The sequence below is a fragment of the Strongylocentrotus purpuratus genome, unplaced genomic scaffold (genome assembly GCF_000002235.5).
Source record: "Strongylocentrotus purpuratus isolate Spur 01 unplaced genomic scaffold, Spur_5.0 spur5_contig_861, whole genome shotgun sequence".
NCBI lineage: Eukaryota > Metazoa > Echinodermata > Echinoidea > Camarodonta > Strongylocentrotidae > Strongylocentrotus > Strongylocentrotus purpuratus.
The window spans coordinates 2267944-2281908 of NW_022145570.1; the positions used below are offsets into that span (position 1 = coordinate 2267944).

Sequence of the window (13965 nt, forward strand, 5' to 3'; positions counted from 1 at the left end):
TCCTCTTCTTTCTTTCACTTTCTCTCCTCTTTCCCTTTTTTCTTCTCTCTCTCTCTCTCTCTCTCTCTCTCTTTTTCCCCTTTTTTTCCTGCTTTTTTTTTCCCTTTTTTTTCCTTCTTTTGTTTTCCTTCTTTGTTTTCCTTCTTTGTTTTCCTTCTTTTTCCCCCTTTTTTTCCCAGGGGGGCGGGCCCCCCCGGGCCCCAGGGCCTCCCCCCCCCCCCCCCCCTACACACACTGGATCCGCCACTGACCATCATTGCAGATGGGTTTTTTAAATTTTTATTCATGCGCATATTGATCGAGTTTCGAATTGAGAAGTGTTGCATCGAGCTCAAGAAAAGTGGATGCTGATTCAAACGATCAGAGAGAGACAGAAGAAATGGCTTGGACACATAATGCGGCCTGATGATGATTAGAGTCGTAGAAGAGGGGACGACCTCGTAAAGGCTTTCTACTGAGATGATTTAATCGCAGAATGTGGAGCAACAGGGTATGAAATGCTGAAACGGATGGCTCAAGACCGACTTACTTTGAGAGACACTGTCTTGATTTAGAATTCTGTTTGGGTCACTAAACCTGTAATACTGTGACAGATCTCTATAATTGATGGTATTGATCAGTGGCCACTTTTGTCTCGATATGATTGATGCAGGGAGAGAAAAATATCCTATCAGTTACCCATTTCTTCTTTAATTCTATAATTCTTCCTAAAAGTCACAAAACAAAAAATATAAGAATGGTGAATTGGACATTTAGGAACAGATGAAACCTATTTATCGACAATGTTATGAATGCTTTCTTTTCTTCGATTAAACATGGATGTGGCTTATCTTCATGCCTCAGACCAGCGTTTTTTTACGCCACCACCCTTTTTCAGAAATAAAAGTCACCGTAATCCCAAATTCATAACAAATATTACTTGTGCATCACTCTTAACTCGAAAGTGCCATATGTACACACCTACGGGCATAATTTTTCCCGAGCTAGAGACATCTTTAAATATTCAGGCGCGGATCCAGGATTTCTTAGGGGGGAGGCCCACATTTGAAATTATGCGAGCCAAATATTGGTACCTAATGGTGACCAGCATTGACGTAATGCGGGGAGGGGGTGTGTGCAGGGAGGGGCGAGTTCCCCCTCCCTCTTGACGTTTCATTTGAATTATTAGAGAAAAAAGACGATTCGTCGTACAGTTCTCGACTCTAAATCCTCGTCTGAATTCAGGCTCCCCCCTCCCGCGCGAAGCGCTGAAGCTTTTAAGTTTTATTAAAATCATTAGAGAAAGAAGACGATTCGTAATTGTACCTTTCTCGAAAATAATCCTCGTCTGAATTTATTTCACCCCCCTCCCGCGCGAAGCGCGGAAGCTTTTACGTTTCATAAAATTATTAGAGAAACAAGACGATTCGTATTACCTTTCTCGACTCTGAATCCTAGTCTGAATTCAATTTTTCCCGTACCGCGCGAAGCGCGGAAGCTTTTACGTTTCATTAAATCATTAGAGAAACAAGACGATTCGTTGTAGAGTTCTCGACTCTTAATCCTCGTCTGAATTCAGGCTCCCTACTCCCGCGCGAAGCGCGGAAGCTTTTACGTTTCATTAAATCATTAGAGAAACAAGACGATTCGTTGTAGAGTTCTCGACTCTTAATCCTCGTCTGAATTCAGGCTCCCTACTCCCGCGCGAAGCGCGGAAGCTTTCAAGTTTCATTAAATCACCAGAGAAAGAAGACGATTCGTTGTACCGTTCTCGACTCTTATTCCTTGTCTCAATTCGCCCCCCCCCCCTCCCGCGCGAAGCGCGGAAGCTTTTAAGTTTCATTAAAACCATCATAGAAAGAAGACAATTCGTCGTACAGTTCTCGAAAATAATCCTCGTCTGAATTTAGTTTCCCCCCTCCCGCGCGAAGCGCGGAAGCTTTTACGTTTCATAAAATCATTAGAGAAACAAGACGATTCGTATTACCTTTCTCGACTCTGAATCCTAGTCTGAATTCAGTTTTTCCCCAACCGTGCGAAGCGCGGAATTCTTGACGTTTCATAAGACTATGAGAGAAAGAAGATGATTCGCTGTACCGTTCTCGACTCTTAATCCTTGTCTGAATTTAGTTCCCCCCCTCCCCTCCTGCGCGAAGCGCGGAAGCTTTTACGTTTCATTAAATTATTAGAGAAAGAAGACGATTCGATGTACCGTTCTCGAAAATAATTCTCGTCTGAATTCAGTTTTTCCCCTACCGCGCAAAGCGCGGATTTTTGACGTTTCATAAGAGTGTGAGAGAAAGAAGACGATTCGCTGTACCATTCTCGACTCTTAATCCTTGTCTGAATTCAGTTCTGCCCCTCCCTCCTGCGCGAAGCGTGGAAGCTTTGATGTTTTATTAAATCATTAGAGAAAGAAGACGATGCGTTGTACCGTTCTCTACTCTTAATCCTTGTCTGAATTTCAAAGATGTTCTTTGCCTGCTCTTTTTTATTCCTACGTCCACTTTTTTTTTTCTCTCCTCTCTTTTTTATTTTGACGGCGATTTTCGGGGACCGCCCCAGCTCCCCCCCCCCACCCCTGGCTACGCGCCTGCGGTCAGCTAAACACATTTTGATAACTCGTCAGAGATTAAAGGCAATAATTACGGTCAGATAAGCATTCAGGGGCCCGCCTTAGGGCCCCTGGTGGGTCGAGGCGGTGGAGCCCCCGGAGGCTCAGGGGTTTAGACATTAAATTACCGTCAGATGAGCATCTAAGGGCCCGCCTTAGGGCCCTATGTGGAATCCAGGGGCCAGCAGAGCCCCCGGAAGCTTGGGGGCTTTAGGCATTTAATCACGGTCAGATGAACATAATTAATTTGATGCCTCATTATTTTTTGACACTGGCAGTTAACTAGTTTTTCTTTCTTGCTCTCTTTCTTTTTATTTTTCTTTAATATATCTTTTTTTTTTAATGGCGGGGGGGGGGCTCGAGGCTCTCGATCCCCGTCGTTCCTCGGGCCCTGACATGTAGGAATCTCAAGAATCACATTTCTTGCCTGGCTGTAAATTTAGGAATTTGTCGCATAAAACGTATAATTACTAAAAAGTGAGGAAAATGTTGGAAATTATGTCATTTCAGCATTATTTGTTATCCACCGTTATGGAATTAGAAATAAACCACGTTTAAATTTGATTTCCCCAAGCCCCCTACCCCCCTATCAGTTCACCAGTATCTCCCCTTTTCCCCTTTCCTTTCCCTTACCTTCCTTCTCTCTTATTTTTTTGATTGGGGGGGGGGGGGGGCAACAGCCTGGAAGGCAAGGCCCTTTCGCCCCCCCCCCCGATCTCCTTCTTCCCTTTTCTTTTCTTCTTCTCTTCTCTCTTTCCCTTTCTCTCCTCTTTCCCTTTCCCTTCTTTTCCTCTCTTTATTTCCCTTTTTTTTTGGCGGGGGGGGGGGGGGGGCAAGGCCCACTCGCCCCCCCCCCTTGGATCCGCGCCTGAATATTGATGGTTCAAATGAATTGTTGTTAACTGTAATTATTATTGATGTCTGGCATGCATTTTGCTTCAATTCAAGAATGAACATAGTTTGCGCAAACCATTATTTCGCAAGTTTTTTCGACATTGACCACTGTTCTCTCAAGCGTAAACTATTAGTCAACAGTTTTAGTGTAATCCGGTTGAATAGACCCTCACCCGTAATTCCTAAGAAATAATAATAAAAGCTAGCTATCGTGAAATCAAATTGTTAAAGTTATTCAAAATGTGTGTATTTTTTTGGTACACACTGTACATATTATAGCGATTCCACTCACGTCATTGCATACATTGTCTGTATTTTCAATACGCGTCTGCGCCATACCTTTGTATATTAATGTACATGCATTCTTTTTAATGCATAAGGATATCTGTATAGGCCTGCGTTTGAATTGCCATTGAGAGTACACAAGCATCAAGATATTTCAAGAAAAAAACCAAGATCCGTATAGTGTGACATTAAACTGTGCACAAGTTTGACATCCATTTGAAATCAAAACTTTGATTCAGCAGTTTGGACAATTTTCCTCGTTCATTATTGATATGGGCGGATCCATTCAATAACACACACTAGCTGTCGACTGTGCAGATGAAGTACTAGTTGCAAGTTTTGAATCTGACCGAACTATTAGACCTACGTTAGTGGGAATATTGATGAATCTGCGTCATGGCGGAAAAGGCAGAAGAGGCAGCTTCTCAAAATATATTGTGTCCTCTGTGCCTGGACGTGTTTGATAATGCTTCCATGTTGATATGTGGACATACGTTCTGCAAGCAGTGTTTAGAGAGGTATGATGCCGCCCATCGAGACCTAGATCACATGGTGTGTCCTCTCTGCAGGAAAGTCACTAAGTTGGATGAAAGTCGAGTCACTGGTCTACCCACAAACTTCACCGTCAAAGGCTTGGTAGACGAGTACCACGGCTCACATGGTGGGATAAATGCTGTTCTGGAGGGTCAACCGAAGTGCACTGCTTGCGATCTCCAGGGAGATGCTGTATCCTTCTGCTACGAGTGTGGCAATTACATGTGCACCAAGTGTGACCATTGTCACAGTCATCTGACATCGCTCTTCAAGGAACATCAGGTTGTGTCCATGAAAGACGTAGTGGAAGGAACTGCCAGTATCGGGCAAGTCACAGACAAGTGTTCGGTGCACAAGCCCGGCAAAAAGGAACTTTTTTGCGAAGATTGCAAAGTATATATATGTCTGATGTGCACGGTCCTTAATCATCGTGATCACAAAATCAAACATCAGGCCGACCTCGAGAAGGAGATACGGGAGAAAGTGGATGATGTCATCAAGCGCAGTAACGACAAAAAATCCGAGTTCGAGAAACATATCCAGGACATTGAATCCAAACGCAAAGAAATCGACACCGCTATCCAAAAGCTGGAAGGTAACATAAAAGAGGCGTTTACGGAAAAACTAGACAAACTGAAAGAGAATGAACGGTTGCTTATCACAGAAACACAGCTACTGCGAGAGAATTGTGACAAAGAACTGGATGCCCTGAAATCTGGTCATCGACAGAAGATCAAGGCTATTTCAAGCTCTGTGAGCCTCGTGGCCAAAGGAAGGTTGAGACATTTAGAGAAAGACAGTCTGACGGCGCACTCATTAATCTCCAACGACCTGGAAGGTCTCTTGGAGGAAGCTATTGATGAGGCACCTGTAACCGACTTAATGACACATATTACCTCGACACTGTTCATACCGGCAGGAGATACGCTACTTGATCTTGGTCGTGTGTCAATTGTTTCATTGGCAATAGGAAAAGTGGTTGACCTACCATATCCAATGAGTGGCTTAACACGATTATCTGAGGATTCGATGCTTGTTGGATATCAAAATGGCAGGTACGGCGCGCAGATAAAGTGGTAATCGATGGAAGCGTGCACTTTAGATATGTGAACCCAAATAGGTTTTTATACGACATCGCTCATCAAAGCAATTCGGAGATTGTAGTGTCAATAGGTCTTAAACAAATACAGTTTTACAGTGCTAAAAGCCTTTTGTTGGCATCAGACAAAACAATCTCAAATGAAACAGGATCTTCATTCCCATATTTAACTGTTAGCTCTGAGAATGAAATCATAGCGGCGAACAGAAATGATCGGATTCATATCTTTGATCCTACTGGAAGCACGAGAAAGCACTCAATTGCAACAGTGGAAAAACCATTCCAAGCCCTTGCAACCAAGACAGGTGTGATCGTCTCAAGTTCTTGCTCCATTACTCCCAGCACAGTACGAGTCTATGACAGAGATGGGAAATATGGTGATCCTATAGCAGCCAAAGAGGGGGAATACCTCTACCCAGCAGTAGATGGGGAAGACAGGGTGTTCATTGCGAGTGTCAATCAGCCAGCTGGTAGAATACATATCTCCCTTTACCGTCCCGAAGGTTTGAATCTCAGGAAAGCGATAGAGTTCGAGAAGCTTGAACTAGCACTGAGTAATACATGGTGTTACCTAATTTCTCTATCCCGCAATACACTTGCATTCGCTTGTGGTAAAAAGGTGTATTTCCTTACCATTCCATGGCTTGGAGCAGCCCCTGTGGCTGCAGAATAATCAGAAACCAAAAGCCAGAGTTGTCTTTAAGTTTGTCCCCCCCCCCCCATGGTAACATGGCGTCTGATAGTATTATTTTTCGTCTAGATGCTTGGTATAATAGACACGTGTAACACATTAGTACAAAATATTAAATTTGCGACCATTATGTTGACGTGTATTAGATTAGTTCTCCTAAGTACAAGAAAATACTTGATATCCCCTTTTAACGATTTAAAGGTCATTGCAATTTCAAGAAGTTTACATCTCTTTTGGACCCCCCCCCCTTAAATGGCCAAATTGAAAATATATTACAGCAGTTGTAGCAATATCAGTAAAATACCCTGCCTTCATATTGATGTCCCTGAAATGGGCATTAAACAAGTTAAAACCTGTTCGTCATCAAAAATAATATTAATCAATTATCTATGACATCTTAAGTCAGTGTCAGATCTTATGAATGTTATGACAGTTAATGGGTATACTCCATATTATCAGTATACCACACAATTCTGTGCCTGTCATTACTTGGAAATCATTTGGTGTTGTACTAGTTTGAGTTATATAATTATTTCTTGCATATTTTTGATAAGTTGTTTTACGTTAGTACAATCCAAACATATTACCTTTCTCTCTATGCACATTCTCCACTCCCTGAGGAGCATTCCGACCAGTCACCATTTTACAAGCGCACACTTGTCTAGTTGTTACGGAGAATAGAACTTTTTTTGAAAATGTTATAGGTCAATTAAAATAATGAATGAATGAAAATAGCATATACCATACACACAGACTGCAACTCGTGTTAAATACGTACGCTTCCACATTATGAGTGAATTTAAACGCTACTTGTTATTTGATTGTAAATAAAATTTCATTCCGTACAATATGAGATTTGAAAGCTACCAATGTTCAGATCTAAAGATAAAATGTCTATTGAATTATTAGAGTTGAGTAACTTGAGTTGTATTTCTTTAAACATCATGAAAAGTATTAATTCAGTTTTTAAATGTATGACTGCATCATAAAGAAAACACACGAATAGGATACTTTGCACATCTGAGCGTTGGCAAGCAATCACATTCATATTTTTTCTTTGCTTCAGTTAATTTTGTCGTACTTTCAGAGTTTTCAGAAAACATGTTTATAATGTACATTGTATGATTCAAGAGTATACTAACCAAAATAGAACAGAAAAGGGAGTTGAATGCTATTCAACAAGTAATTTGTGATGAGAATGATGCCTTAAATAGCAGCTGTGTTGTGTAAATCCATTATGTCATAGTTATTATTTTGCAGTCTTCCGAATTCCATTCTGCAGTGGTATTTCTAATTTGGTTTCTTTATCATTGATGGCTGTGTACATTGCATTTTAAAAGACTGAAATTGACTGTAGTCAATTTGAACTTAATGTGAAGCTCCAATTTACTGCTTTGAGAAGCTCACTTAAAAAAATAAAACTCTCATAATTATTATACTGTTTGGAACCAAGTAAAGATAACCAAAGATAAGTTCTAATCATAATTCTGTAGAGCTATAATTATTTTGAAATATTATGCATAAACTTGTTTTGTTTTCTTCAAAAAATGATGTCGACATGATTGAAGAGCTTTATAAAGCCATTGTTGGGTTGAACTTATGGTAATGACGAGCCAAATGTTTAAAGGTCATTTGCAGATTCGCAGATAAGATTACACATGGTCTGTTACAGGTGGTTTGAGTTGATGTTATGATATGTAATAAAGTAATAAATAAGAGGACATGAAGGGAGAACCGGTGCGAATCTGTTCAATAAGGATCAAAGTTTGTTATTCAAAGATCAACAAGTTTACATTATGATTACTTTTTTTGTGCCCACTTGTGTAAATGTTTGTCCATTTTCTTGACTTAAAAATAGTCAATGTTAGAAGATTCGTTGGTATGTTCATATACCCCCCCCCCCGGAAAACAAACAAACCCAAAAGCAGATATGGATGAAAGAGAAATTAAGGTAGAAGAAGCGATGGGAAAGGATTGCGGGGCAACGATAAGAAGGCAATTGAGGAGAGGGAGAGAGAGAGAGAGAGAGAGAGAGAGAGAGAGCGATAGAGCGATAGAGAGGGGTGGAGAGTGATTGGAAATAGTTTGAAAGGCAGATTATGAGAGAGAATGATGAGAACACTGGCGAAAGCGTCAGAGAGAACGAGAGAGAGAGAGAGGGGGGGGGGGGGGGGGGGGAGTGAGTGAAAGGAAATAGGTCTACTAGAGGAAGTTCACGTGTGTGAGAAAGAGAGGTAGAGAGATGGAGGTGGGTGGGGGGGGGGGGGGATAAGTGACTCTTTATATTCAAAGAGCGAGAGAGAAATAATCCATAGGGAAACTATCTTAATAATTTCTCATGAAAAGTAGATTTTTCAAACACACAAGAACACCGACTAATTGCTAGCTCATTATCTCTCATTGCTCCAAATTAGTAATGTCAACAGAAAAAAAAGTCCAGTCGGACTACAGTATATTTTCTTGCCTAATAAAATGAGAACCTATCATATATAAACTTTGCTGAAATTTAGTTTTGAAGGGCCTCTTTTATTGTTCTTAATCTATTCAGAATTGAAAACACTAAACACATCTGGAAGTGTTTTAAGAAGGCATACATGCATGTAAGCTTACCGTGAAAGAATTTTCGTCTTTGATCAGAATCTACTTTTGAATACTTTTTGATACACCGTACAATAATGTAAAAACTTAAGCATATACAAGCCCAGCTGCACCATGGTGCCAAGAAGCAGGCTGGAAATACTGATATACCTTAGGATTTGTTCACATTTCTGTAGTCAAAGAGTGTTTATTCTGAACAGGCGCGTACACAAGGGGGGGGGGGGGGGTTGGGGGGGGGGGGGGGGGGGGGGGGGTTAAACTGCCCCCCTTTGGTAATTTTTTGTGTGTAAACCCCCCCTAAATTTTTCTAAACCCCCCCCCCCCCTTTTGGATTTTTTATTTTTTTTATTTTTATATATATAAAAAAAAAGATAATAAAAAAAAAAAATATTCCCATGGTTGACCTAAAAAGCTGACCTTAACCCCCCCCCAACGGAGCAAAATGTCAAATTGTCAAATTTCGAGACCAAAAAAAAAAAGTGTCCCCCCACCCCCCCCCCCCCCCCCCCCCCCCCCCCCCCCCCCCCCCCCCCCCCCCCCCTTACACGGCTGGCTGAGTCGTTGCGAAATTTTCGGCCCGATTTATAACTTGAAAAAAATCCTGCGTACGCGCCTGATTCTGAATATATACTGCTATCCAGAGATGCATGCTTGTAAAAAAGATTCCTGGACCACATCACTGATAGTCACATCAAAATTAATGTGGATGAGCATTAATTATGATAATAATAATTATTATAATAATGATGATAATAATAATGATATAATAGTACTACTACTACTACTACTACTACTACTACTAATAATAATAATAATAACTTTTCTATGCGCTTCCAAAGGATTTTAGATATAATACCTAGGCGTTAGTTAGCTTAAGTATTATCAATAAAACTTATCACTTAACCCTATAACAACTTTGCTCTAGATCAGCCAATCAAGTGCAAGAATTTCAGTAGCTTATAACAGTTATTGTAACTTCCCATAATCTCATTGATAGGCGAGTTTTATGAAAAGCGACCCAGGTATACCTGGATCAAGCGTGGTAAATGTAGATTACTTTCTTGCCAAAGGACGTTAGTACTGTGGCATGGATTCGAACCTCATACCTTGTCGTTCACAGTCGGACAGTCCTGAGACCTTTCCTATTTCCTATTTTTTTTAAATTTATTTATTTATTTATTATTATTATTATTATTTTTTTTTTTTTTTTTTTTTTTTGGGGGGGGGGGGGGGGGGGGGGTTCCAAAATTTGAGAAATTGCCGTATCGACCTTTCGGTCGGTGGGGGGGGGGGGGGGGTAAGGTCACCTTTTGGTCACCCATTAGCATAACTTTTTAATTTTTCTATTAGATCTTTAATTTCAAAATGATGTCGGTCATTATTTAGTTAGACTGTCATACGATAGTTTAAAGAGCCTTTTAAAGACGAAAACGTATTTTAGCCAAATATTTTCTGCATTGTGCTGATAAGCCTTCCGATATGCCGGTTTAAGCCCTAAATTGAGTCTAACAATAAGACACAGACAAGTTGCAATAAGACACAGACAAGTTGCTTATCCCTTACAAAAATGTACCATGGTAACCATGGTACTTTTGTCCAAATTACCATCCACCATAGGCATGTGACATACATTATGAGGAAAAAAAAGTAAGATTTCACCTTTAAAATGGTGACGGACATTATTTAGTTTAGATTTAAAAATAGTTAAAAAAAAACATTCAAATCTAATCTCTCACTCTGACTGCGGCAGCCGTTATCGTCAGCCGAGACGCGCACACATTTCTTTTTCCTTTTCGATTGTACGATTTGGAGACGCTATAGCCTCAATTATTGGTGACTATCCTCCTCCGTTGGTCGCGCGCGGAGCTACAGTATAATTATATTCATTCACCATCATTAGCCTAGACCTAATGCAAGTTAGAGTGCACACGTACCCTCCGTCATGGCGGAAAAGGCAGAAGAAGCAGCTTCTCAAAATATATTGTGTCCTTTGTGCCTGGATGTGTTTGATAATGCTTCCATTTTGATATGTGGACATACGTTCTGCAAGCAGTGTTTAGAGAGGTATGATGACGCCCATCGAGACCTAGATCACATGGTGTGTCCTCTTTGCAGGAAAGTCACCAAGTTGGATGAAAGTCGAGTCACTGGTCTACCCGCAAACTTCACCGTTAAAGCCTTGGTAGACGAGTACCACGGCTCACATGGTGGGATAAATGCTGTTCTGGAGGATCAACCGAAGTGCACTGCTTGTGAGCTCAAGGGAGATGCTGTATCATTCTGCTATGAGTGTGGCACTTACATGTGCGCCAATTGTGACTATGGCCATAGTCATCTGACATTGTTCTTCAAGGGACATCAGGTTGTGTCCATGAAAGACGTCGTGGAAGGAACTGCACATATCGGGCAAGTCAGAAACAAGTGTTTGGTGCACAAGCACGAAAACAAGGATCTTTTCTGCGAAGATTGCAAAGTATATCTATGTCTGAAGTGCATGATTGTTAATCATCGTGATCACAATATAAAAAATCAGGCCGACTTCGAGAGGGAGATTCAGCAGAAAGTGGATGACATCGCCAAGCGCAGTAGCGACAGAAAAAAGGAGTTTGAGAAGCATATCCAGGACATTGAATCCAAACGCCAAGAGATCTACACCACTATCCAAAAGTTGCAAGGTAACATAAAAGAGGCATTCATGAGAAAACTTGACAAACTGAAAGAAAATGAGCGGTTGCTTATCGCTGAAACACAGCTACTGCAAGAGAATTGTGACAAAGAATTGGATGCCTTGAAGTCCGGTCATCGACATAAGATCAAGGCTATTTCAAGCTCTGTGAGCCTCGTGGCCAATGGAAGGTTAAGACATTTAGAGAAAGACAGTTTGACAGCGCACTCATTAATCTCCAATGAACTAGAAGGTCTCTTGGAGGAAGTTATTGATGAGAAACCTGTAGCCGACGTAATGACACATATTACCTCGACACTGTTCATACCGGCAGGAGATACGCTTCTTGATCTTGGTCGTATGTCGTATCCTCGTATGGCAATAGGAAAAGTGGTGGACCTACCATACCCAATGAGTGGCATAACACAACTATCTGAGGATTCGATTCTTGTTGGATATGGTAGTAGCAGGACCGATGCAGATAAAGTGGAAATCAATGGAAGCGTGCAAAAATGTACAAAAACAGGTTTTTATGTCTATGACATCGCCCATCAAAGCAATTCAACGATTGTGGTGTCAAGAGAGCAAAGAAAAATAAGATTTTCTAGTGCTAAAGACTGGTCCTCGACATCAGAAAGAACAATCTCAAATGATACAGGAAATTCATCCCCATATTTAACTGTTAGCTCTGAGAATGAAATCATAGCGGCGAACAGAAATGATCGGATTCATATCTTTGATCCTACTGGAAGCACAAGAAAGCACTCAATTGCTACATTGGAAAAACCATGCCAAGCCCTTGCAACCAAGACAGACGTTATCATCTCAAGTTCTTGCAACAATACTCCCAGCAGAGTACGAGTCTATGACAGAGATGGGAAATCGGGTGATCCTATATCAGCCAAAGAGGGGGAACATCTCTACCCAGCAGTAGATGGGGAAGACAGGGTGTTCATTGCGAGTGTCAATAAGCCAGCTGGTAGAATACAAATCACTCTCTACCGTCCCGAAGGTTTGAAGCTCAAGAGAGTGGTAGAGTTCGAGGAGCTTGAACTAACACTGAGTAATACATGGTGTTACCTAGTTTCTGTATCCTGCGATACACTTGCATTCGCTTGTGGTAAAAAGGTGTATTTCCTTTCTATTCCACCTGGAATAGTTCCTGTGGCTGCAGAATAACCAGAAACCAAAAGCCAGAGTTGTCTTTAATTTTTGTGTTCACATGATAACAGTTCTCATGGCGTCTGATAGTGTTATATCCCCTAAATGCTAGTTATAATATGGACAAGTGCTACATAATAACGTACATGTAACTAAGTACAAAATACTATATTCGTAAGCATTAAGTTTGAGTGTATTGGATTTGTTCTTGTAAGTACAAGAAAAATATATGTCAAAGGTCATTGTGATTTCAAGTAGTTTACATCTGTTATGTATCCCCCTAAGATGGCGCAATTGAAAATACATTACCGTAGTGGTAGCATTGTGCATAAATTCCCCTGACTTCAAACATTTTATATACCTGAAATGGACACTCAACAAGTTAAAGCTGTTCGATATCGAAAATAATCATGTCAAATCTTATGAATGTAATAATAGTCAATGGGTTCATGTGTACATGTGCTCCATACAATGTACTACCAGTATACTACACAATTATGTGCATGTCATTACTTGGAAACCATTTGTTGTTTGTGTAAGTTTGAGTAATTGAGTTATATGATTATTTCCTGTATATTTTTGATAAATACACAATCGTTCAACGTTAAAACAAACCAATTTGTTTCCCCTCTATTCAATGATTGTTATTAATGATTGATTTGTCATAGATTACCTTGGAAATTGAACGAGGTCGACCTTGGCTAGCTTTTACTATTTGTTGGCTCTATCTATTGACCCAAATGTCTTTAGTAGTTGTTAGTTGTTACAGAGAAATTCAACAAGTAGTTTGTGATGCGTGTGATGCCTTGATGTTTTGTTCAGCAGCTGCGTTTTGTAAATCCATGTACTATTATACACTGCAGCTATTGTTTTGCAGTTGTCCAAATTCTATTCTGTGTATTTTTCATTGATGGTTGTGTACATTGCATTTTAAAAGAATGGAATGGACTGTAGTCAATTTGAACTTATTTTGTAACCTCAATTTACTGCTTTGGGAAGCTCACTTTTAAAAACAGACCAAGGAAAGATAATCATGCACTCCCAATCATAATTTTGTAGAGCTGCAATTATTTGTAAATAATATGCATAAACCTACTCTGGTCTCTTCAAAAGATGATGTTGACATGATTGAACACCTTTACATGTATTAGCCAGTGTTGGGTTGAACTTGAGTGGTAATGAGGGGCCAAGTGTTTAAAGGTTAATTGGAGATTCGCAGATAGGATAAAACTGTCGGTTTGAGTTGATTTCAGATCATAGGATAGGAAGGGAGAATCCGTTCCTGTATGTTCAATTGCAATCAAAGTATGTTATTAAATGATCAACAAGTATACACTATAATAAGTAAATGTTGTGGCCGCTTGTGTAAATGTTAGTCCATTTTCTTCACTTACAAATAGTTAATGTTAGAAGATTCGTTTGTATACAAGTGTTCATATACCCCC

At 40.3% G+C, this 13965-nt stretch overlaps 1 protein-coding gene across 1 annotated transcript; it reads left to right on the plus strand.

Moving 5' to 3' along the window:
• The first annotated feature begins 4095 nt into the window (after positions 1–4095).
• On the plus strand, positions 4096–13953 carry LOC100893879. Its single transcript, XM_030999870.1, has 3 exons — positions 4096–5384; positions 5753–6063; positions 10616–13953. The coding sequence occupies exons 1-3, from the start codon at positions 4169–4171 to the stop codon at positions 12536–12538; spliced, it is 3450 nt and encodes a 1149-aa protein (XP_030855730.1). The 5' UTR covers positions 4096–4168; the 3' UTR covers positions 12539–13953.
• The last annotated feature ends 12 nt before the right edge of the window (positions 13954–13965 follow it).